Source organism: Rhineura floridana, chromosome 11, assembly GCF_030035675.1.
Source record: "Rhineura floridana isolate rRhiFlo1 chromosome 11, rRhiFlo1.hap2, whole genome shotgun sequence".
Classification (NCBI taxonomy): Eukaryota; Metazoa; Chordata; class Lepidosauria; order Squamata; family Rhineuridae; genus Rhineura; species Rhineura floridana.
This window is the reverse complement of record NC_084490.1, coordinates 67676284-67701086: the sequence shown is the minus strand read 5'-3', so window position 1 is coordinate 67701086 and position 24803 is coordinate 67676284. Positions and strand designations below refer to the sequence as shown.

The 24803-nt window shown below is 42.5% G+C and overlaps 1 protein-coding gene and 1 long non-coding RNA gene across 2 annotated transcripts in view; one reads left to right on the top strand and one right to left on the bottom strand.

Moving 5' to 3' along the window:
• Window positions 1-526: 526 nt before the first annotated feature.
• LOC133368056 (uncharacterized) lies at window positions 527-9876 on the bottom strand. Its single transcript, XR_009758572.1, has 3 exons — window positions 7642-9876; window positions 6120-6208; window positions 527-778 (listed from the first exon to the last, which is right to left on the bottom strand). It is a non-coding gene; the product is annotated as an uncharacterized LOC133368056 (long non-coding RNA).
• LOC133368055 (band 4.1-like protein 4B) overlaps window positions 8513-24803 on the top strand; it is an 82933-nt gene continuing 66642 nt past the window's right edge. Inside the window, exon 1 of the mRNA XM_061592138.1 lies at window positions 8513-9422. Within this exon, the coding sequence (XP_061448122.1) occupies window positions 9165-9422 (258 nt within the window). The 5' untranslated portion in view covers window positions 8513-9164. The remainder of the gene's footprint in view (window positions 9423-24803) is intronic.

Sequence of the window (24803 nt, the reverse complement as noted above, 5' to 3'; positions counted from 1 at the left end):
TTCCTGTGAATGCTATTTTATAAATGATCCAGTTGTAGTTATTAATTTTTAATATAGATCAAGTTGCCAAAATGTTTTGTTGCTTTTGTTTTTGCTCTAACGTGACAAGAATGCAGAAGTGGAAATTTTCTGAATGTCCCTTACCACAACTTGCAAGTTATGCTTTTTCTTCTTTACATTGCACCACTACACCCACTCCAGCTAGTGTGGGAGAAGACACGCCCTCCCTGGCCTCGTTCACATGTCATGCTAAGCCACAGTTAATACTGACCAGAATTTACACACCATGGTTGAGGCTGAGGTGTCTTAGCCTACTGTCCCAAAAGCTCTTGCTGTGCTCTTTCACCGCATCATCAACAGCCATCTTGCTATTGGCTAGCTGGATGGATGTGCAGGGTGGGCAACTCTCACAGCAGTCCTGATTTATCCCTCCCCCCCAACAGGGACACAGCTGCTTTCACCAATCACAGACAGATTTAACCCTCTTGGTGCATCTTTCTGCTCCTGCAGATATTTTACTAGGTGGTATAAACATTGGAAGTGTAATTTATTAAGGCTTGTGCTTTAACCTTGCAATAAAGGTGCTGAAATGCCAACTTCATGGTCAGTAGCTAACAGTGGGTTACAGTGTTCTCTTTATACTTGCCATCAGTGACAGCTGGTGCCCTCTGGACCTGGTGGGGCTGCTAAGAGGCCATAGGGTGTGGCCAGTGAGCCATCATGGGGACGTGTCCAAGTTGTTCTGGTTTTCTCTCCATCCTCCTCCCTTGCTAAGATACTGTGGACACAAACATTGCAGTTTTACAAAAGTTAGCACCTGACTTAACTGAAAAGTGTCTTACGTTGGTTCAGAAGGAGTCCCTGCTATCATCATTCCTTCTCTGCTGGGAGAAAAACTGTGTGGCCCCCACTTGTTCTAGTTCTCTCCCTATCTGGTCCCAGCTGCCATGAAAGAGGCGGTGATCTGACCACTCCTGAAAAAGCCCACCCTGGACCCATTGATTTGTGACAACTACTGCCCAGTCGCAAATACCCTCTTTTTAGGGAAGGTGATTGAGAGGCTTGTGGCGCAGCAATTCCAAGTACTCTTGGATGAAACAGATCATCTTGACCTGTTCCAATCTGGGTTCAGGCCTGGTTATGGGACTGAATCAGCCTTGGTCGCCCAGATGGATGACCTTTATTGGGAGAAGGAAAGGGGGAGTGCAACCCTGTTATTCTTACTTGATCTCTCGGCTGCACTTAATACCATTGCCCTTAGTATCCTTCTGGGCCGACTCAGTGAGATGGGTATCGGAGGCACTGTTTTACAGTCGTTCTGATCCTATCTCCAGGGTCATTTTCAGAGAACAGCATTGGCAGTTGTGCCGTGGGGTGCTGCAGAGTACCATCTAGTCTCCCATGCTGTTTAACATCTGTATGAAGCCCTTGGGAGCAGTCATCAGATTTATGGTGAGGTGTCAGCAGTATGCTGATGATACCCAGCTCTATGTCTCTGTAATATCTGTATTGGGAGAGGCTGTGCAAACCCTGGACCAATGTCTGGACTCAGTGGTGGGCTGGATGAGGGCCAATAAACTGAGTCTGAATCCTAGCAAGACGGAGGCACTGTGGGTTGGTGGTTCCCGGTTCAGATAATTGGTCAGTTGCCCGATTTGGATGGGGCCATACTCCCTCTGAAAAAGCAGGTTTATAGTCTGGGGGTGCTGCTGTATCCATCTTTGTTGCTAGAGGCCCAGGTGACCTCAGTTGATAGGAGTGCCTTTTACCAGTTTTAGTTGGTAAGATAGCTGTGGCTGTTTCTGGACTGGAATAGCCTCACCACTATTGTCCATGCACTGGTAACCTCCAGGTTGGATTACTGTAATGCGCTCTGTGTGGGGCTGCCCACAAATCAATAACTAAAAAAACCCACAAATCAATAACTAATACAATAAAAAAAAGAAAAGAAAAAAAAATTAAAAATATTGACTTTTGATTTGTCTTAGTTCAGCTATAAATCTATAATATATAACAAACCTATCTCTTAATAGATTATAAAATCACCTTCCTCCAGCGGTTATCTTAATTGGTTTCAAATCTCATTCACATCATATCATTTTAATCTTCCACAAAAAGTCAAAGAGAAGTTTCCAATCCTTGAGATATATATCAATCAATGTTTTTCCCTAAATAAACATGTCAATTAATCCAACTCATCAAGTCTACTAAATCCAGTAATTTCAAATCGCTCTTCTGTCTTTATCCGTATTAGGTCCATCTTCCATCTTCCATCTCCACGCATCCAAAAATCTTGCTGTCATAGTCATATAATAAAAGTCTGATAGGAATTTCCTCCATCACAGATATTTTCTTGCCATGAATTCCGAACATATCACTGAAGTATTGCTGCAAAGCCGCATCTCTGTTCCTCTTTTCCACATGATACACTAGTACATCTCTTGAAGATTTTTCCATTGACACAAAACAGGGATTAATTCTGTTAACTTTCTCCATTTCAAATTCCATCAAATCCTTCCAGTCCAGGAATTTTTTTGAACGATAATATCTTTATCTCCAATCTTTTCAATTCCTTCAGGGACAGCACTGAATTCCAAACTATAATATTTGTCTCCAGGATCCGTCAGAGCCAGGAAATCCAAATCTTTTTTCATGTCCATATTTAATCCAATCTCCAAAGTTTGAACCTTGCCTTTAATTTCTCTTTCATCTTTTTTTGCTTTTCCAGATCTATCTTTATTCTCCTTTCTCAAAGAATCCTGAATTTCTTTCAGCTCCTGTCTCATTTCGTGAAATTCAATTTTCCACGCTTGTCTATTATTTCTCAGTTCTTGTTTTATTGACTTAATCTCATTCATTATTTTCTGAAACATGTCTAAAGATAAAGTCCCTTCTTGTACATCCATAATTTTCTTAATTGTCATTCTTAAAGCCAAAGGAACAAAACTCCTTCAATTTTCAATGTCCCAAGCAAAGAGCAGTTTATTTCTTTATCCAGTTACAAAGGAGTTAATCTTTCCAACCAACTGACGTCACACGCTAGACAGTCCTTATCTCTTATATGCCCAGAAGTGCAAAAACAGCTTTAGTTCACAGCGTCCAAATAACTAGTAGCAGAGAGAATGAGCAGATTCGTCAAAAAAAAAAGTAGATCAGGAAAAATAGTCCCATGCATATATTACACAAAAGTCTTATAAATCAAAAAGATTTTTCTTATCTCTTCCAATCAGAAATCCCTCATCCGTTGTAATCTTTAAAATGCTATTTTCCATATCAGCTTTTTGCAATAAAAGATAGGCTATTTTTGTTTTCTTCCCCCTTAGTTCCGTGAGTAAAGAAGGAAAGTCATAACTTACCTAGGTTATCTTAATTGCTGTTACTTTGACAAATCTCTTTAGCTGTATAGATAAGAAAATGATAAGCATAGACAGGAGGATGTTTGCCTGCTAGTCCATTATTCTTTAAAGAAAAAAAAACGGGTCACTTATTCAGCTGAGCTAGCATAGAAATCCTCGCTCCGTCTGAGCAGCTGGAAGCCTTTCTTTCGCAGACAATTCTGACGAATTCCAGACTCCCACAGTCACGACAAAGCTATGTGGGAAATCTCACGTTTCTTCCTTATCCAGAAAAAATTATCCCCAGTCAGAAAAGACCCTTCTGACTGAATTTATAGCTGAAAAAGTTTCATCTAAGACGGGAGCCCGTCTCAGAGCTACACAGGCGGAGGGATCCTCCTGGGAAAGTCGTTCCCACAGCTATTCTTGAGAGATTTTCAAACCAACAAGCAGTCAGCTGCTGAGTGCAGTGGCTTGCCTTTGTTTAACATTAAAAAATAGAAACCAATGGAAAGACTACCCAGTCACCTGCTCAAGTACCTCTCAAACATTTTTTGACTTTCATGGGAACTCCATTAAGATTGCAGAAATTCTTACTAAATCTTATTTGAGGACAAAGGTTCAACAAAGAAGGAGCAGGATGATGTGCAAACCTAACCAAGCCCCTTAAATCTGAAGCACTGATCTCTCTGTCTTGGCTATGTATCATTTTTTGTTTAAGCATCATTTCTTCTCTTAGTTGCACTTGGCCAAACACCAGCATGTAACATATGTAAGCAGTGTTGCACAATCCAGTCATTCGTTATCCATTGTCATGAATGTTAAACTAATTAGGGTATCTTGATTAAGACTTGGTGACATGTATATTCCTATAGCTCTACAAATCCACTTGGCACAGGAATGCTAATTGCATTTTTCACCATTGGTAAAAGGGACATTGTCTTCCACAAGCGAGTGGTACAACTAACTTTGAAGCCAGATCGTATCAGAGAATTAACAGCACACAGAAGTACAATTTTGCCTCAGGGCACATCCATTTGAAAGAAAAGATAGGTACATGGTGGCAGGCAGGCACAGTATAATTAAGGAAGTTGGAATGCTGCCATACTGTCTGCATTAATACCTTTCCCCTTGTAAAAAGAGCAACCAATTTTTGTATTGCTCACAAATAGTAAGGCTTTAGGTTTATATTTCTGAATGTGATTAGATATCTGTTAGAGTTCTATTTTCTTCTGCTGAGAAGTAGAAGAAATGCAGATTGCATCTTGCTTCATAAAACATGCCTTGTAGAACAGTGAAGTGGTGAAGTATAGTGGCTCAGACGAAGAACTTGGAAGTCCTCAATTCAAATCTTACCTCTGCTATGAACTATGAACTTATTAACTGGCTTTAGGCAACCTACTCATCCACCATCTCTGTTATGTTATATTACAGATATACCATAAGGGATTGTTGCAAGGTTTATTAAGGTAACTTGTGAAATGCCTTGAATACTCTACAACAGGGATTGCTAACCTGGTGCCCACCAAGGCCTTCCTTGGTGTTTGTGGGCACTGGGTGTCAATCATAGATTATTTTTTTAAATGGCAGTGCAGCACAGTTGCTGGAGTGGAAAGGGCCCGACCCCTTGCATTTTGGTTGGTTTTGAAAAAAATGTTTGGGGGGAGGAGAAGTGGCCGGGTTGGCTTCCCCGCTCACAGTGACCCATCCTGTTTGCTGCCTTGTTGTCTGCCAACCATGTGGAGCTGGCAGTGGGCGCTTGCTGCATCCCATGAAGGGGCTGTGTGTGCATGAGAGAGGGGGGAGGTATGTATGAATATGTAGTTTGTGAGATGCACTTGAGCACAGAGGGGGTGAGAGATGTATGCATGGCTGTGTATACATGGAGTGTATGCATATGAGTGAGTGAAAGAGGCACATGTGTGGCTGTGATAAGTATGTATGTGGTGTGTGTGCAGTGCATGCTGTGTGTATAAGAGAGAGTGCAGTGTGACCACCTTGTATATTTTCCTGGTACTAGGAAATGTTCCCTGTTATCAGACTGCAACAGCATCAGTGTGTGTGTGAATCAATATTGTGCAATCTCCCCAACTAAGACAAGCAGAACGTAGCAGACTACTCATGGAAAGCATGCGGCTGTTTGGGTGAGGGGGCAAGAAGCAATGACTGTACTCTGATTTTGTGTTGCATCACATCCCCATGACTGGCGCCCAGAGCACTTTCCCAAAATTCAAAATGTGCACACTGGTTCAAAAAGGTTGGCAACCCCCATTCTAAAGAGACATATAAATTGATACAAATTTTCAATTTGGAAAACTACAAATGAGTCATATGCTTCCTGCTCTCTCTTGTTGCTTCCCCTTCCATTTCTCATTTAGCATTAAACATCATTTGTCATTACATTTGAATCAGCAAACTAGACTAGCATTTGCCCTCAAAAACTGAATCAAAAACTATGGTTTTCAATTCTGGTTTGGAGGATGAATATAGAACATAGTTTGCTGATTCAAAACTATAGGTAGCACTGAAAGGGAAACTGCATTAGCAGGGGAAGCAGAGTATACACATTTAAGTACTGTATTATAAAGCTCCTCTTAAAGTTGCAATCCAATGTGTACTGACTGGGTGGTAAATCTCACAGAATTTAGCAGAGTTTACTTCTGAGTAAATGTCTGTAGCAGTGGGTTGCAGAGCTACTTGGAATACATTGTAAAGAAAATAACTTATAAACAACTGTAAAATGATGCATGACAAAAAAACCCTTAATTTTACATATAAGCTCACTGGGTCTCAATTGGAGGTGATTGACCAGGAATGAGGCCTTGGGGTCATCATGGGTTGCTCAATGAAGATGTTAATCCAGTGTGTGGCAGCTGTGAAAAAGACAAATTCAGTGCTAGGGATCAGTAGGAAAGGAACTGAAAATAAAATTGCCATCATAGTGCCATTATACAATTCTATGGTGCATCCGCATTTGGTATACTGCATACAGGTCCTGTCACCACGCTTCAAAAAGGGTATTGTAGAGCTGGAAAAGGTTCAGAAAAGGGCAGTCAAGGGATGGAGCAACTCCCCTATGAGGAAAGGTTGCAGCATTTGGGGCTTTTTCGTTTACAGAAAAGCGGAGAGAGGCAAAATGATAGAAGTGTATGTGGAATTGACTCCCACAGGCTCTTCTTATGTTCTTGACTCATTTGGGTGTAGGGACGTCATTTGGTACAGAGTTCCATCAGATGAGAGTTCTGTAAATTCCCTCTGTTCTAGTGAAATTTTAACAAACTGACATTAAGACATGTCCTTTCTGATTTATACATGGAATACACGTTCATACCTTGATCTAAGCCACTTCTTCCAACGGGCACCGGAGCCTTATTCTAATATGGTAATTTTCCTTCAATGGCCTAATTTTCAACAATGTTTAATTTCTTAATTTGTTTCTCTTCCAGAGTTCTTTTACTTTTTGTAAAACATTCAGGTAGGATATGTCTTGTTAGGCACCCAATAGTCCCAGAGGGCAAAAAAGGATTATGCTATTAGTGCAAATCATGTATTCTTAGCCTGGTTGTTACAAAAGAAGAGAAGAGAGGGAAAGCTGATGGACGAGATATAATATTTTCTTTTACTTAAAATATATCTAAGCCATCTTTTCAGATATAATCATCCCATGATGGCTTGGACAATTGTAGATAACCTTGAGGACGAATTTTATAAAACTATTTTATAAGTTGTTGCTGTTCCTACTGTAGCTTCCCTGTGAAATGTATGACAGTTTAACACTTTCCATGACTAATTCACATGCCCAGCTTTTTTAGAAGTTGCAAAACACACACCATTCTGACAGGCAGGTTATATATGGAGGGTGGACTTGTACATTGCAAAGATCTCTGGCAGGTGACACAAAGATATAGAGATGGATTGCAGATGTCTCCCTATTACTTCCAGGCCACCCAACACTAGGGCTGGAAGACAAGTTTTGCCCTCATCACAACGGCAGCCCCCAGTGCTTGACTTTTCATTGGAGTGATGGCAATCTTTCATTTCTGTGGCATGAAGGAAAGGATTGTAACTTGTGGACACTATTGGGGTGGGAGGTAAACTGCTTCCTGTTTCTGGTAGCCTTAGAATCAAACCTGTTTCTCTATGTCGCCCACAGAAAGACACTTGGCACCTTGGGCTTAGTAGAATTTACAGTAGGAGTGCTCACTGAGGGAGACCGGAAAGGGAAACAATTAGTATTATCTGTGTTATGGCATGCAGTTAGCATATCTATGCCTAATTAAAGAAGGTATTGTTTTAAAATTCCCACCTTCTCTGCTCAGCATCTCAGTCTGGACATATAAAAACTACCTCCATCTGAGTTTGGTTCTGTGCTAGGACACCAACACCAAAAGAAAGGGCACCATTAATTAATAACAATACATTATTAATGTTGCATCCATAGTGCTTTACATAAGTAAGCCACCTTGTTCCAGTCCCTTCTACTGACTGCACCCTAACTTCTGTGCAGTGGGAGGAACACAGGGCACCCAAGTCCTACTTGTGGGCTTCCTACCTGCATCAGGTTGGCCACTGTGAGAACCTAATGGTGGATTAAATGGGCTTTTGCCTTGATCCAGCAGGGCTCTTACGACTACACACAATGGGAGAATTATCCAAACCCCCACTGTCCCCCAACAAAAACCTGGACGTTCTTTCCTACTGTGGATAATACTTATCGTTTTTACCATGTTTTCTATAATGAAAACAAGCAAATCGAACAAGTCATTGGGTTGGCATGCCTTCACCAGAGTTCATGAAATCTTGAGACTCGCACTGTATCTTCTCAAGGACAATTCTTTCGCCGATTTCTTTTACTTGGTAGCTCCAGGCTTAAACCTTAGCACTGAAAACAGTTCCCAGGGCTGAGCCCCAACACAAACTGACGCCCAGAGGATTGTGTTCTCACGTTGCGTCCTGTCGGTGGGACTCTCTTGTAACTTGCTTGGCAGTAATTACCGTGAATATTAGCGAGACTTTCTCAGAGTAAATGTGCAGTTTCCATTCATAAAATATTTTTATTCATGACATCTCTAACGCTAGCGTTGGCAAGAGAGGGCGCCAAAAAGCCCCTGAATTTTAGGAGGAGGAGCGAGACATCTCCTGCTGTTGTTTCGACACTGAGGTAGGGCCAGGTTTATACGGCGGGGAGATCTACCACAGGTATAGCCCTTAGACTTCGGAACAGCGCAGGCGCCCTCTCCTTCCTCAAAGCGGGCGGCGCTGTTCCTGGAGGGGAGGAAGAAGGCGCAGAGACAGCGCGCGGTGGCGCCTTCAGGAACGAAGGAGGCGCCGCTACTGGGCGAGGAAGGCGTTTCCACTCTGCGCCCCCCCAACTGCCGAAGAGCGCGGGGGCCTGGGGCGCGCCCGACAAATCAGCCTCTGTCGCCTTCACGGTGGTCCTGAAACATGAAGTGAGAGGCGACCACATTTTGTCTCCCTGAAGCAGCAGCAAGGGTGCCTGCTACAGGTTGTCCTTGCTTGCTTTGTGTAGCCGCAGCTGCGTCGCGCTGAGCCGGCTGCAGCAGGAAAGGAGGCGGAGCAGAGAAGTGCCGGCCGACGAGGAGGACCCCGCCCAGCGTCTTCGCTGCTGCGAGCCCACCTCAACTGCCTGCCTGGCTCCCCGGGTGGCGGCTGGCGGCGCTGCAGGGAGAGCTGCCAGGAGCGCCAGCGGTCGCTATCGAGGCTTGCTTTCCCCTCCGAGTGCCGCGAGGAGGAGCGGTCGTGGGGCTCGGCTTCCCCGGTGCATGAGCCGAGCCCCCTCCCCGAATAAGCGACTCAGCCCGGCACAGGATGCTGCGATTCCTGCGTAGGACCTTTGGCCGGCGGTCGATGCAGCGCTACGCGCGAGGGGGTGTCGCCGGGGAAAGAGACGAGCGTGACGGGGTGCTGAGAGGGGCCGCAGCAGCCTCCTCGTTACCGCTTGCAGCAGCTCACGCACATAGTGCTCCGCCAGTGCATCACATCCAAGCGGCTGCGGCGGGTGGTAAAGCGGCGCTGCAGTGTCGGGTGCAGCTGCTCGACGGCACCGAAGTCAGCGTGGAGCTATCGGTGAGTTGAGCGAGTGAAAGGAGGCGTCTCTGTTAGCAGTTTCCCTTTCCAGAGACAAAATATTGTGCCTCCGAGGTGTGAAGTGGCCCGTCCGATCCATATTGCAGGTAGTCTCGAACCGTCCGTTGTGTCACTTCGACTTCTTTCCCATAGCGGGATGTACACCTGCGGTTTTACAATCTCTCACCCACCCTTCCTTGCTTTCTTCCCGCCACGTGTATTTGCAGTGATCTTAGAATATAGCATCGATCTTCCTTTGCATTTCTTATACCCTTGTCTGTTTATCTAGACGTGCAACTGGCCTCTTTCCGTGCAATGTGTGCGCCTTCTGCACCTGAAAGGCATTAGATTGTAACGCCCCTTTGTCCCGGTAGTGTTTTGTAGTCATTCATGCTCCCTAGTTGTTGCAGCTGGCCTCTTCTCCCTGTGTAATATATATGCAGCTCTCTTGCCACTGTAACTGGCATGCGTTAGGGTCGAAAGCTCCTCCCCGTGCATTTTGTAGCCTTATACCACCAGAGGCGTATACGTGTTGTTTCTTCACGCTGTGATCTCGGCGTGTTTCCACTTGCCCCGCTTCTTAAGTTGGGGCCTGTTCCGATTCCAGCTATCACGGCATGGGTGGTTTCTATTAAATCCCTCCTCTTTCATATGTCCGCTTATGTGGGCAGATATCGTTTGTGCCTTTGTTTTGCAAACTTCCTTCCTAAGAAGCCGATCAGAGGACACCTGTAGCGTCGCTGGCGAGGAAAAACAAACCTGCAGAGGCCAGCTGGTGGCTATTTTCTTGTCTTGCCTACGGGAGGGGGCCCTGTGCATATACGCCGCGTTCGGATTATGTTTGCCTGAGGCGGATCGGACCTAAGAGACCTGCTGGAGGATGAAGGAGTCCTGTCTTGTTTGCTTTTCCTGGTCACGATCGCGCCTTGAAAGCGCGTACACATTTCATTGTTTGCCTGACACTGTTGCTGCCTGGTGAAATTCCTCTAGAAATTGTGGTAATATTTCTGTTCACAGGGAGAGTTCTCTGGGCCTCAGATCAAGTGAAATTAGAGTTTTGCGGCATCAGTCTGAAACAAGCCTTGTTCCCCCCACACACACACCCACACACACCACCACCAAGGGACTATGGAGGAAAGTGATTTAAGAACATAAGAAGAGCCTGCTGGATCAGGCCAGTGGCCCATCTAGTTCAGCATCCTGTTCTCACAGTGGCCAACCAGGTGCCTGGGGGAAGCCCACAAGCAGGACCCGAGTGCAAGAACACTCTCCCCTCCTGAGGCTTCTGGCAACTGGTTTTCAGAAGCATGCTGCCTCTGACTAGGGTGGCACAGCAGAGCTATCATGGCTAGTAGCCATTGATAGCCCTGTCCTCCATGAATTTGTCTAATCTTCTTTTAAAGCCATCCAAGCTGGTGGCCATTACTGCATCTTGTGGGAGCAAATGCCATAGTTTAACTATGCACTGAGTAAAGAAGTACTTCCTTTTGTCTGTCCTGAATCTTCCAACATTCAGCTTCTTTGAATGTCCACGAGTTCTAGTATTATGAGAGAGGGAGAAGAACTTTTCTCTATCCACTTTCTCAATGCCATGCATAATTTTATACACTTCTATCATGTCTCCTCTGACCCGCCTTTTCTCTAAACTAAAAAGCCCCAAATGCTGCAACCTTTCCTCGTAAAGGAGTCACTCCATCCCCTTGATCATTCTGGTTGCCTTCTTCTGAACCTTTTCCAAGTCTTGAATATCCTTTTTGAAATGAGGTGACCAGAACTGTACACAGTATTCCAGATGCGGCCGCACCATAGATTTATACAACAGCATTATGATATTGGCTGTTTTATTTTCAATACCTTTCCTAATTATCGCTAGCATGGAATTTGCCTTTTTCACAGCTGCTGCACACTGGGTCAACATTTTCATCGTGCTGTCCACTACAACCCCGAGATCTCTCTCCTGGTCAGTCACCGCCAGTTCAGACCCCATGAGAAATTCAGATTCTTTGCTCCAATATGTATTTTACACTTGTTTATATTGAATTGCATTTGCCATTTTTCCACCCATTCACTCAGTTTGGAGAGGTCTTTTTGGAGCTCTTCGCAATCCCTTTTTGTTTTAACAACCCTGAACAATTTAGTGTCGTCAGCAAACTTGGCCACTTCACTGCTCACTCCTAATTCTAGGTCATTAATGAACAAGTTGAAAAGTACAGGTCCCAATACCGATCCTTGAGGGACTCCACTTTCTACAGCCCTCCATTGGGAGAACTGTCCATTTATTCCTACTCTCTGCTTTCTGCTTCTTAACCAATTCCTTATCCACAAGAGGACCTCTCCTCTTATTCCATGACTGCTAAGCTTCCTCAGAAGTCTTTGGTGAGGTACCTTGTCAAAAGCTTTTTGAAAGTCTAAGTACACTATGTCCACTGGATCACCTCTATATGCTTGTTGACACTCTCAAAGAATTCTAATAGGTTACTGAGACAGGACTTTCCCTTGCAGAAGCCATGTTGGCTCTGCTTCAGCAAAGCTTGTTCTTTTATGTGCTTAGTTAATCTAGCTTTAATAATACTTACTACCAGTTTTCCAGGGACAGAAGTTAAGCTAACTGGCCTGTAATTTCCGGGATCCCCTCTGGATCCCTTTTTGAGTATTGGTGTTACATTTGCCACTTTCCAGTCCTCAGGCACGGAGGAGAACCCGAGGGACAAGTTACATATTTTAGTTAGCAGATCAGCAATTTCACATTTGAGTTCTTTGAGAAGTCTCGGGTGGATGCCATCCAGGCCCGGTGATTTGTCAGTTTTTATATTCTCCATTAAGCCTAGAACTTCCTCTCTCGTTACCACTATTTGTCTCAGTTCCTCAGAATCCCTTCTTGCAAATGTTAGTTCAGGTTCAGGGATCTGCCCTATATCTTCCACTGTGAAGACAGATGCAAAGAATTCATTTAGCTTCTCTGCAATCTCCTTATCGTTCTTTAGTACACCTTTGACTCCCTTATCATCCAAGGGTCCAATCGCCTCCGAAGATGGTCTCCTCCTTTGAATGTATTTATAGAATTTTGTTGTTGTTGGTTTTTATGTTCTTAGCAATGTGCTCCTCAAATTCTTTTTTAGCATCCCTTATTGTCTTCTTGCATTTCTTTTGCCAGAGTTTGTGTTCTTTTTTATTTTCTTCATTCGGACAAGACTTCCATTTTCTGAAGGAAGATTTTTTGCCTCTAAGAGCTTCCTTGACTTTGCTCGTTAACCATGCTGGCATCTTCTTGGCCCTGGTGGTACCTTTCGTGATCTGCGGTATGCACTCCTGTTGAGTTTCTAATATAGTGTTTTTAAACAACTTCCAAGCATTTTCGAGTGATGTGACCCTCTGGACTTTGTTTTTCAGCATTCTTTTTACCAATCCCTTCATTTTTGTGAAGTTTCCTCTTTTGAAGTCAAATGTGACCGTGTTGGATTTTCTTGGCATTTGGCCATTTACGTGTATGTTTAATTTAATAGCACTGTGGTCACTGCTCCCAATCGGTTCAACAACACTTACATCTTGCACCAGGTCCCGGTCCCCACTTAGGATTAAGTCCAGGGTTGCCGTTTTCCTTTTACTTCACCAACAAAAAACCCCTTGACCTTCTTGTCTGCAATTTGGCAGGCTTCATCCAATGTAGAGGGGCTTCTGGGCCTGTAAATCCCATCAACTTTGGCAAAAAAGGAGAAAAACTATAGCCATTGTTAGATTCTCCATAAGAGTGAATGGGGAGCACAGAGCTTTGTTTAACACAGACCAGCTTGGACTTGATTACAGATCAAAGCAGAGAGAACATAGAGTGACTCAGAAACAGACTGGATTTTTTCAAAACACACATACATACACACAGGTACAGATATAAGGTGAATTTTGAGCTCAGGAGGACCCCTAGTATCTGGACATACACAAAGTCAAAAAAACCTAGCATTGCAAAAAAAAAAAAACAACCCACAAAAAAACCTAGCACTGCAAGCTGTATGGGAAACTAACAAAGATTTTTTAGTTCTCTGAAAGCATGCTAAGAACATAAGAAGAACCTGCTCTCCAGCATCCTCTTCTCACAATGGCCAGCTAGATGTCCATGGGAAGCCCGCAAGCAGGACCTGAGCACAAGAGCACTCCCCTCCTGCCTTTTCCAGCAACTGGAATTCGGAAGCATACAACCTCCCAACTATGGAGGCAGAGCATGGCCATCATGGCTAGTAGCCATTGATAGCCTTATCTTCCATGAATTTGTCTAGTCCTTTTTTAAAGCCATCCAAGTTGGTGGCCATCACTGCCTCTTGTGTGAGTGAATTCCATAGTTAAGCATGTGCTGCATGAAGAAGTGATTTCTTTTGTCTGTTCTGAACAGTTGTCAGTGAACAGTTCCATGAATGATGTGGCTGCCATATTCTGAACCAACTGAAGTTTCTGAGTAGTCTTCAAGGGGCACTAATCAAGTCTGGATGTCACCAGGAGATAATTTTCAGTTTGTTTCAGAATTGATAGGCCTTTTCTCCTTTTATGGCCAGAGTTGTTGTTGGTCTAACTTTTTTAGCCTGAGGGCTGCATTCTGTTCTTGGTAGCCTTCCAGGGATCACATGTCAATTATGGGCAGGGCCAGAGGCAAAAGTGAGCAGAGCAATGGACATAAATCTTAACATTGCACAGTAAGGTAATTTTGCATAAACACACACATCCCTACCTACCTCTCTTGTTCTTCATAGGTAACCTAAGACGCAGCATCAGAATTCAAGGACACATTCCAGCTAGGCAAAAACACTCAAAGAGGGGACAGAGGAGGGGTAGTGAGGGGTGTGGCAAGTACCAAGGGGCAGACAGAGATGCCTGGAGGGCCACATTTTCTATCCCACCCCACTCTATGGAGGGAAATCCTTCTTTTCTTTACGTTTCTAATAGGGAAAGCAGCACAACTGTTTTTGGGGGAAATTCCAATTGGAGATCAGTTTTTAAAGTTCTGTTATAATGTGTACTTTTCAGGCTTCATTACTTATATGGGCATAAAATGTAAGTGCTGCCCTCAAGTAGATTCTGACTTATGGTGACCCTATGAATAGGGTTTTCATGAGGCTGAGAGGCAGTGGTCGGCCCAAGGTCACCAAGTGAGCTTCATGGCTGGGTGGGAATTCAAACGCTGGTCTCCCAGGTCGTAGTCCAACACCTTAACCACTACACCGCACTGGCTCTCGTTATATGGGCATAAGTACCATTTAATATAATAGGATTTAGTTCTGGTGGTGGTTATATTTATTAGGTTACAATGATGCTTATAGGTGATTTATAGCATACAAATAAAAATACAATTACATAAATAAAATACATAGGTAAACATTTATAGGATTGCCCTATTCCTTGCTTTGCTTATTTCTCTGGTTCAAAAAGGATACGGTATAGGTAGAAGTTTAACTTTCAGACTTACAGGAAGCCTCCCTAGTGATCTATCCCATATTCTTGTCCTCCAACTCCTTTTGGGCTTCAGATGACTAATACAGACCTATGTCGGCAGGTGGACTAGTAACTTCTGTAGACTTAACTGGAATGTTATGTAAGTCTGCTCCCCATCCCCCCAAAAAACGATGATAAAATGAGAAGGTTTGAAACTGTATTTTCATAGGCTTATTTTCCGGTAGAATATGCAACTAGAAGTGCTAAAATGGAAATGGACTGCCTTCAAGTCGATCCCGACTTATGGCAACCCTATGAATAGGGTTTTCATGGTAAGCTGTATTCAGATGTGGTTTACCATTGCCTTCCTCTGAGGCTGAGAGGCATTGACTAGCCCAAGGTCACCCAGTGAGCTTCATGTCTGTGGGGATTCGAACCCTGGTCTCCCAGGTTGTATTGAACACTCTAACCACTATGCCACACTGGCTAACGCCAACTCGATAATATATTTTTTCATACCAGATTGTTTACTCTTATGTTTTATGAGCTCAGCACATTTTGAGCTTAGATCTACTGTTTGCAGGCTTAGATTAATGTGGTTAAGTTGCAATGGTATACTTTATGAAAAAATGGAAATGGACTGCCTTCAAGTCAATCCCAACTTATGGTGACCCTATGAATAAGGGTTTTCATGGTAAGTGGTATTCAGAGGGGGTTTACCATTGCCTCCCTCTGAGGCTGAGAGGCAGTGACTGGCCCAAGGTCACCCAGTGAGCTTCATGGCTGTGTGGGGATTCAAATCCTGGTCACAGTCCAACACCTTAACCCAGCCTTTCCCAACCAGTGTGCCTCCAGATGTTGTTGGGCCACAATTCCCATCTTTCCTGATCATTGGCAATGCTGGCTGAGGCTGATGGGAGTTGTGGTCCAACAACATCTGGAGGCACACTGGTTGGGAAAGGCTGCCTTAACCACTACACCACACTGGCTGTTGGTATACTTTATAGCTTCCTTTAATTTAGAGATGCCATAACTTGTGAAGCAAATTGTTCACTTAAGTTGTCCAGCTAAGTCAGTGGTTCTCAAACTTTTTTGGTTTGCGGCGCACTGTAAAACATATTAAAATTTTCTGGTGCACTTCATGTACAAAATTAAAAATATATTAATATATTTTAAACTATGAATAAAAACTTAAACTGTAGAAAACTATTACTTACCCTATACAAATGGGTTTCTTCTAATTTTTAATATATACTTTCATAATATTTGAGGCACACCATTTGAGAATCACTGAGCTAAGTCGTTGTTGGTTGATGAGATTATGAAGTATAGTGTCTTTATAAACGTCCCAGGCTGTGAATTCAGCATGGTTCAGAATGTGCATTGCATCGTGGGAAGGGATGTGATGGCTGGCTGAGCTGCTCCATTGTAACAAAGGGGCAGGGCAAACAAAAGGCCCTTTCCCTGCCATTAGCTGTACTTCAACAGAGGGTGGGTGGACCTTTTGAAAAGGAATGAAAGAAGTACTGCTCAAGGAAAGGAGGCTGCAGGGGTCTCCAGTTGTCCAAGGGAAGTGAGGGTTAAGGATCCTGGGTTTGTCAGGGAGGGGAGGGCCAGAGAGTAAGGAATACTGGGTGTGAGAGAGTACAGGGAGGGTAGTTGGATATGACTTGGAACTTGAGAGATGAGAGAGGCTAAAGGCCATTGACTGATCTTGAAATAAGCAGACAAATCCTTGGCTTTTGGCCCTTATTTATAATTAATTTTTCAAAATATCCACTTTAGATTATGTTTTCACCCACTTTCTAATGCGTCTTTTCCCCTTGCTGTTTCCCTCTGCCCCGAAGTCTATATTTTTAAACCATAAAAGGCTAAAAGGCTAATAACATGTATGTATGTGTTAACGTAAAGGCAGTCTCTTATCAGACTTTTCAGGTGACTGACTTGCGTTCTTAATGCTTCATGTTCTCTTCCTCTGCTTTTGAGTCTTCACAGTGTGTGCTCTTGAAAGGTCTCTCTTTTCTTTCTAAATTAAATAATGTAGTAATGTAGATTCTGACATGAATGTCAGTTCATCAGCTCTGTTGCTGTGAGGTGATGGCCTTAGCAAGGAGGGTGTAACTGCAGTTTTAATTCTTGTAGACCTGGTACCAGGGCTGTGGAGTTGGAGTCGTGGAGTCGGAGTTGGGAGCAATTTTGGGAGGAGTTGGAGTCGGACAGTAGAAAAATAGAGGAGTCGGAGTTGAAGATTTGGTGTACCGACTCCACAGCCCTGCCTGGTACCATAAGACCTGTTCAGAAATCTATAGACTGTTTTATGGAGTAGTGAGAAATTAGGGGAGCACTTGACGTCAGTCCTGGAGTAGAACACTTCTCTTTGGCTCGGTATCTGGGTCAGCTTAATAATCCTGGCCCTCTTCATCTAAAAAGCTCCCAGCTCTCTTGCTGTCTCTCAAATTAAAACTGCAAATCTGGCACCAGACTATTCTTCTTCATTTAGATGTGAGAGATATTACCAAACTCTAGTGGGTGTTGCATTCCAAGCCTGGAAAGAGATTCCAGGCTATCAAGGAACATTAACATTCTTTTAAATTGTTGGACACTAATTCATAGTGATAAAGACAGCCAAACCCACAATTGTTTCCCTCAACTTTAGGAGGAAAGCCAGTGCCTTTGTGACATCAGCAGCCATGACAACAATTCCTACCTTCAAATCCAGACAAATGTTTATGCCTAGCAACCATTTCACATCAGAAAAGGGGTGAGGGAGGGGATTGCTGTTTTGGCTGCCAGTGCTATGAAGGGATTGCGCCTCCCCCCATACTTAAAATTAATGTGGCCACAGCACTTGACTACAGCTGAATATAACAGAAGGAAAGGAAGGAAGGAAAATAAGGGGGATGACATAAGGCAGTCAACAGGGGCAGGAACGATCACAGTCAGCGAATGGAAAGAAAGTTGGGTCAGTGGCAGCTGTGACTGGAACATCTACTGTGCTTCAAGCCAGCAAGCTTCTGCATTGGATGGGTAATTTTAAACTCCTCCCTGCCCCCTCCCCAAATCCTCTGTAAAAATGTCATATAGATTGGCACTAGATAAGCTCATCTTTATGGTTCATTGGTGTAATTTCTTTATGTACATAATGCCAAACATTCTTAAAATCCACATCTCTGTTACTTAATGATTTTATTACAGAGTAATTCTGGAAAGATCCAAATATAATCTCATTATTTTGCAACTCATAATTGTGACTAGGTGAGGTATACTGTTCATTTACCCATTCCAGTAGTTTCTTGCTAGAATGTTCAATTTCTCGTATCTTCAGAGTGCCCCTACTGAAAACATATTTCTCCCTAGACTTGGAAGTAAAGACATGCATAGTTAATCTATATCTGACTGTGGTTATGTAAAACGATCATATGTCTCAAAATATATGGCTCAGAGGGACATAATATCTGGCTGCTTAAGGCAAGGAAAAGTTGCTCTTTGGATGACCAGGGAAGCATTACAAAAATAAGCTTTATTTATTTATTTCCCTTACAAGCCACAGATGACAGCTAGGTTTGCTCAAGCAAGCAAATGGCATTGGGAGTTATAATGTATTAGCAAGCTGGCTTCATTTTTTTTTTTGCCTTCTCTTTTAGTCTTGTCCAATGCTTTTTCGTGGAGCTGAAATATGGACCTTCTCTTACCTGTACTGTGGCAATGCTCTTGACGTAGTTAGGTGTCGCTGTACTTTTCTCCCATATGTCATTAAAAAAAAATCTATAAAACTGTTTAACCTATGTACCTCAACTCAGGGGGTAATGACTGCCTGCTTCATCTTCCTTTTCTAAGTTAATTTAGGAGAATTGCAGCATCTCTGAAGTTTTTTAAAAAAACATCAGCACTAAATGAATGTATTGGGAAAGCAGTTTCTAGTTAGTAAACCATGTTGGTAATTGTAAATTATAAAAGTGCAAAATGGTTTGGCACAGAAGAATTAAAATATTGAGAGAATACAGATATTGCAAGAATACTTTGTGTTCACAGAAATATGATTGATAAGCTGGTTCCTTTGAAAGCATGGAAGACGAGAATGGCTGCCAAAAATTTTAAGGTCAGGATTCAGGGTAATGGGACCTCAATATTTGGCCTGAATCCCATATTTCAGAGTTTAGCAGCAAATTGAGCTTTCACTATTAATTAGGAGATGTGTGCTTCTGTGCATTGTTGAAAGGAGATAAAAGTACACTACTAGTTTTACAGTCGTTCTGCTGCTGCTAAGAATAATAGAAATTAAGCAGAGGACCAGGGGCCCAGAATGGCCAAGCATTTGTATGCTGACAGAATACAATTTGAGCATAATTTCTACCTACCAAGATTTTAAACTTGCAATAGTGTCACAAGTTATTCTGATCTACCCTAAAGCTAATTTTAGAAATACAGTTACTTATCAACTGTAAAATGGATCTACAGAAAAGAGTGTTTGATCATTCTTCACAGTTGCTTATTCCTATGATGTTCAAGATTGCTGGAACTGAGCAGAGTCATTTGGTGTGAAACCCACCGCTTCCATTTGCTGCTTTGGTGAGGATGCATTCTTGGTTCAGGCTGTGGAACATAGGAAACTGCTTCTACCACATCAGACTATTTATCCATCTTGCCCAGTAGTGTCACCTCTGACCGAGATCAGCTCTCTTCAGGGTCTCAGGTAGAGTTTTTCCCCACAGTCTACTGCCTGGTCCTTTTTGGTTGGAGTTGCCAGAGATTGAGCCTGGGACTTCCTGCCACTGAGCTATGCCTTTTTCCCATAGGTTTGCACAGTGAACTTTTCAGTCCAGGTTGGCAATTCAGTGTTTTATTTCAAACTCATTTGACCATTTTGGGTTTTGGTTGCTCCTTATAGCACTAGAGAGTTTAATTTAAATTCTGTTGCTCTTTGGCTGCAGTCCTAACTCTGCCTGCTTATAAGCATACCAATAGCCTGAAGACTGCAACATAGGGTTGGCATGAGACGTGCTTCTTGGGCCTTCCATAGTGTAATATCAAGTTTAAATAAATACCCTTTTCTTGTTCAGATTATATGATAACTCTTATTTCCCTCCTCTAACAACACAAGGTCTGCTTCAAAGAACAACTGCGTGTAAAATCTTAATGATGTTCTTTAGACTTTGAATAGTTCTGTGTTGTAATGTGAAAATGAGATTGTAATAGTTAAGAAGAAACATTTTTCATGTAGGAACCATTAATCAGCATTTTCGAGAAGATATAATAGAGACTGTCCCAGCAATTAAAAACATTCCGGTTGGTCATCTTTTAATCAAACAGATGATTTATATTTACATATGCATATTGCTCATGCTTCAAGTGCCTTTCTGTAAATAGTAAAGCTGCCTCATATAATTTGAAAGAAATTATATGGAATATTTTCTTTTTTCATTCCGTATTACAGTAACACCAGTACCAAAGTAGCAGCCCCACTACTTTAAATTTGGCCTCCCAAGCAAATTAATCATTATGCAGCTTTATTTGTTTAATCTGCTTGCTACAGTTTGCAGCCCTAGGTAAAATTCACTAATAGGCAAAAAACCTTGCGGTTTAAGAACATACCTATAGCGAATAGATATTTCTATGCAACTTTAAAAAGCAGGGAAATTGGGCAGCTCTAGTGAATGCACCAGGGGAGCAGGAGACCTGACCTCCTCTCTGAGATATTGTACTGCCCTACAAATTGGTCAAAATGCAAACACCATTTGGGTTGGTCTTTCACAGTCCAATCCACTTCCTGTGTAGCTTGGAAGAATTTGGTAACATGTGCCTCTGAGAGGGGGAGGGGGAGGGGGAAAGGAGGGGATTGGAGGGGGAGGGAAGGGGCAAGAGGGAGGGGATAGGAGGAAGAAGAAGGGAGGGTGGGTTTGATCATTTGCATACTTTTGGAGTTCAGTGGGATTTATTTCTGTGCAATCATGTTTGAAAATGGAAATGGACTGCCTTCAAGTCGATCCCGACTTATGGCAACCCTATGAATAGGGTTTTCATGTTAAATGGTATCCAGAAGTAGTTTCACCATTGCCTTCCTCTGAGGCTGAGAGGCAGTGACTGGCCGAAGGTCACCCAGTGAGCTTCATGGCTGTGTGGGGATTCGAACCCTGGTCTCCCAGGTCGTAGTCCAACACCTTAACCACTACACCACACTGGCTCGTAGGGAATAATGTTATTCTGGTATATATATTTTTCTGACAGGAAGGGGTGAGGGTTGGAGGCAGTAGGCAGAAAAATGCTGGATTTGCACAGTGCTCTTCCTTTACTCTTGTTTGAGTGATGCTCTCTTTGTGTGTGAGAAAACATACTCATTTTCCTTACACTTCTCTTCTTATACTTTGTCTTCTTAAAGTGAAGCCCTATAATACATATCAAACCCTGGTCTCCCAGGTTGTAGTCCAACACTGACCCGGGGGAGGGGGAGGGGAGGAGATTGGGTGGGTGGGCACTGGGCAGAGGGGAAAACCCTTTCCTTTCCAAAAGGAAAACATTGTGAATAGTATCATTGCTGTTCAGCATTTCCCCACCTTTTTATTCTACAGCAGGCACATGTAGCCTCCCACCCAAATTTAAAGCAAACCTGTCCCTGGCCACATCCACCCCAGGCCTTTATTTCACTTGGGAGAGTCATGGCTTCTGTCAAAGAATCCTAGGAAGTGACGGGTGCTGAGAGTTGCTGGGAGATGTCCTGTTCCCCTCCACAGCTTTAATCAGAGCAGCTAACTGCTGAACCACTCTGGCCACTGGAGCTCTGTCAGTGGAATAGGAGTCTCCTCTCAGCACCCTTCACAAACTACACTTCCCAGGATTCTTTGAGGGAAGCCATGACTGTCTCACATGAAATCAAAGCCTGGTGTGGGTGTGGCCCCCTGATTAGCCAAGCCCAGCAGCTGTGAGGCTTTTAGAATTCTGACAGTTGGTTCTTACTGAGCATGCCTCGCGTTATCATAGGGTTCCAGCCAACATTTCTTAAATTAATTAAAAATCAGCAAGGCATTTTTTTTTAACTTTTAAACTGCAGAAGATGAAGGTCAGAGTATGGGGCAAGGTCAGTATTAGGATTACAGGTCCTCTTTGAACATGGCTGATTTTTAATGAATTACAACAGATTATGAGAACTCTCAGGGAAAAAAGTCCAAAAAGGCTCTGAGTTTTCCCCCCTCTCTTTTTAGACTTTGAACTCTCTGTTCTCTCTGACTGTTTTGTGTATCGCCATGAAAATTGAGAGGGTTGTTAAGCAAGCGTTTCTGAGTTCAGGACTATAAGTTTTGTAAGGTTTTGTTTCAAAATGAGCTTATGGGAAGCATCAGAATGGCATGGGGGTATTTTCAATTTAAATCCATGCTGGCTATAGTATACCGCCACTCTTGTGGCTGTATAATATTAATGTATATCAGGACTGTGGAGTCGGTATGTCAAACCTTCCACTCCAACTCCTTTATTTTTCTACTGTCCGACTCCTTCATAAATGGCAAATGTATATTAATTTTTCTAAAGTCTGGCTCCGACTCTGACTCCTTCATAAATGGCAAATGTATATTAATTTATTAATATTAATAAATATTAATATTAAAATATTGATTTTATTTTGAAGTCAGAGTCAGTACATTTCTACCGACTCCGACTCCACCCAAAATTGCGTCCAACTCCACGACTCCGACTCCACAGCCCTGATGTATATAAGTGGATTCTACCTGTTTAAGTATTTTCTATAGCATAGATATGAACCATGAACTTTGCTCTCAGAGTTCAGTGAACTCTTGCATTTCAGATGTGAATAAATGCTGGCATTCCTCTTAAAATTAATGAAGACATGGTGCCTTTTGAAATTACATAAAGTAAGGCAAGGAGTGTGTGAAACTCAGGAGGCATTAGCAGACTACAGAAACTTGCTCATCTGTCATGGTTTTTGTTGCTATTTGCAGCATGTGGAATGTTTGCATGAATTCAGGAAGCTGCCCTTCAGGATCCATGACTTAGGTGTGCAAACAAAAAACAAGTTTCTTTCAGTTTTCTTCTCAGGGTGTGGACAGGTCGTCTTCTTATAATCCTCTTTAGAAGAGGTCTGTTTGAGATGGGAGGAGGGAGAGGAGGATGATACATGTGGCTGAATTTTCAGGATCTTGTCAACAAGCTTTTTGTCCTTATTTTGCCATTTTTATTCCTGCCTCTGGTTTCATCTTAAAAGGCTTCTGCTGAGTATGATAAAATCTTTAAGAGGTGCTTTGTAAGCAGTATCTTATTTTGTACCTTTTAAATATGGAGATGAGTGTTTCCTATATATTTGTTGCCCTAAATTTTTGGTGTGAGAAGTTAGCAGAAATGGCTATTTTAAGGTCTCTTGCTAAATATTCTTAAGACAGTTTACTGAATACAAGCATGAAACATCAGTGCCGTGCAACTGAAATACGGCTTGTTAGAAAGTTTGCTCACTATTTTGCAGAATTTTAGTTGTTCCTAATCAAGGTTTTGCCTGTGGATTTTGGAATTGTTCTTACGGATCAATGCAGCTTCCTTTGTTTTTATATATCACTCAGTAGCTGCTCTCATTACATATCTCATGATTGTGTTGCAGAGTGCTTTCACCAAGGCACGAACCACATTGGGCAGGTGGCTTGCTTTGTCAGTCTGAGTGAAGAAAATAAGTATTTTTTTTAAAAAGCATGCTGTTAGAGGAGCATTAATGGTTGACTAATTTAGGTAGTACTCTTCTGATACTGGACTTGTTTTTAAAAGTGTGTGTGTACGTATGGTGGCCTTATCAAGATTCTTTTCCCTTTACGATAAGGGGTTCAACGAGAACATCAAAGGAAGACTCCAGTGTGAATTGCAATCAGGAAATTCAATTTTACCACCCTTGTCTTGAATTGAGATTATAGATTTTTATCACATGCGAATTAGTTTACCAGTGCTAGGTATTTGTATTATAACCGATACTGCCTTGTCAATTATCACTGTAACTATTTTGCTTTTACATAATTATTGCAGTCTGTCCTTTCTGCCTTTCATCTCTCATTTACTCTCCTTCCCCCATCTCTCAATTTAGTATTGTACATCACGCATCTGATGATGTAGGGTCTGATCCATGAAAACTTATGCTGTCTGTTGTAAATTTGTTAGTCTTTAAGGTGTCACAATATGTTGGGGTTTTTTTTTGCAACACTGTACTTTTTAGTAACTTGTGTCCCTTGACCTAGAAATGAAGGATATATCAAAAAGAGTCTAGCTGTTGCACTGATTCTGGACACGGAAGCCCTGTGCCCCCTACCCTGAAATTTGACGCTGAAAGCCAGGAGACCCAACAGCGGCTTTTGAGGGACTTGAGATTTCTATACTTTCATGCTCTTGCTATTGGGATCAGCATCTTTCTCTTTTGCATTAACGATAGTAGCCATACCGTCAAGTGTCTTACTGTTTTTGTAAATGTTTTTACAGCTTTTTCCACCTATTCTTTCCCTGCTCAGACACAGAGAAACTAAAATCCTGTTCCTGAAACTGCCTGCAGAAATTCTACCTATGCTAGTCATGTACTGAATTTGGGCTGTTAATTCACCTGGTACTATCTTTAAATTTTGGCACGAGCACATACTTTGTTTGTTTGAGATGTGTTGACATCTTCATAACCCTGATTGTTGTTCCTTGAAAGAGAATGTAGGCTAATCTTTTTCTCTTCTGTAGATAAAATAGCTTATGTTGCTATAAACTAATTACAGTTTTCTTTATACAAAATACTTTACAGTGGTTTTTATCTTATTGGGCCGCTCAGACCTTCTGTGAGTGGATCACTGCTGTCTCCATTTTACAGATGGGGAACATTCTTTCCAGAAAGCCCCATGATGATGATTGAATGTAGCGCTGTTCATGTGCACAACACTTTATAAGACTGAATAAACTCAGATTGTAGGTGGAGACTTGTATGATTGAATGTTCTCATATGGGAAA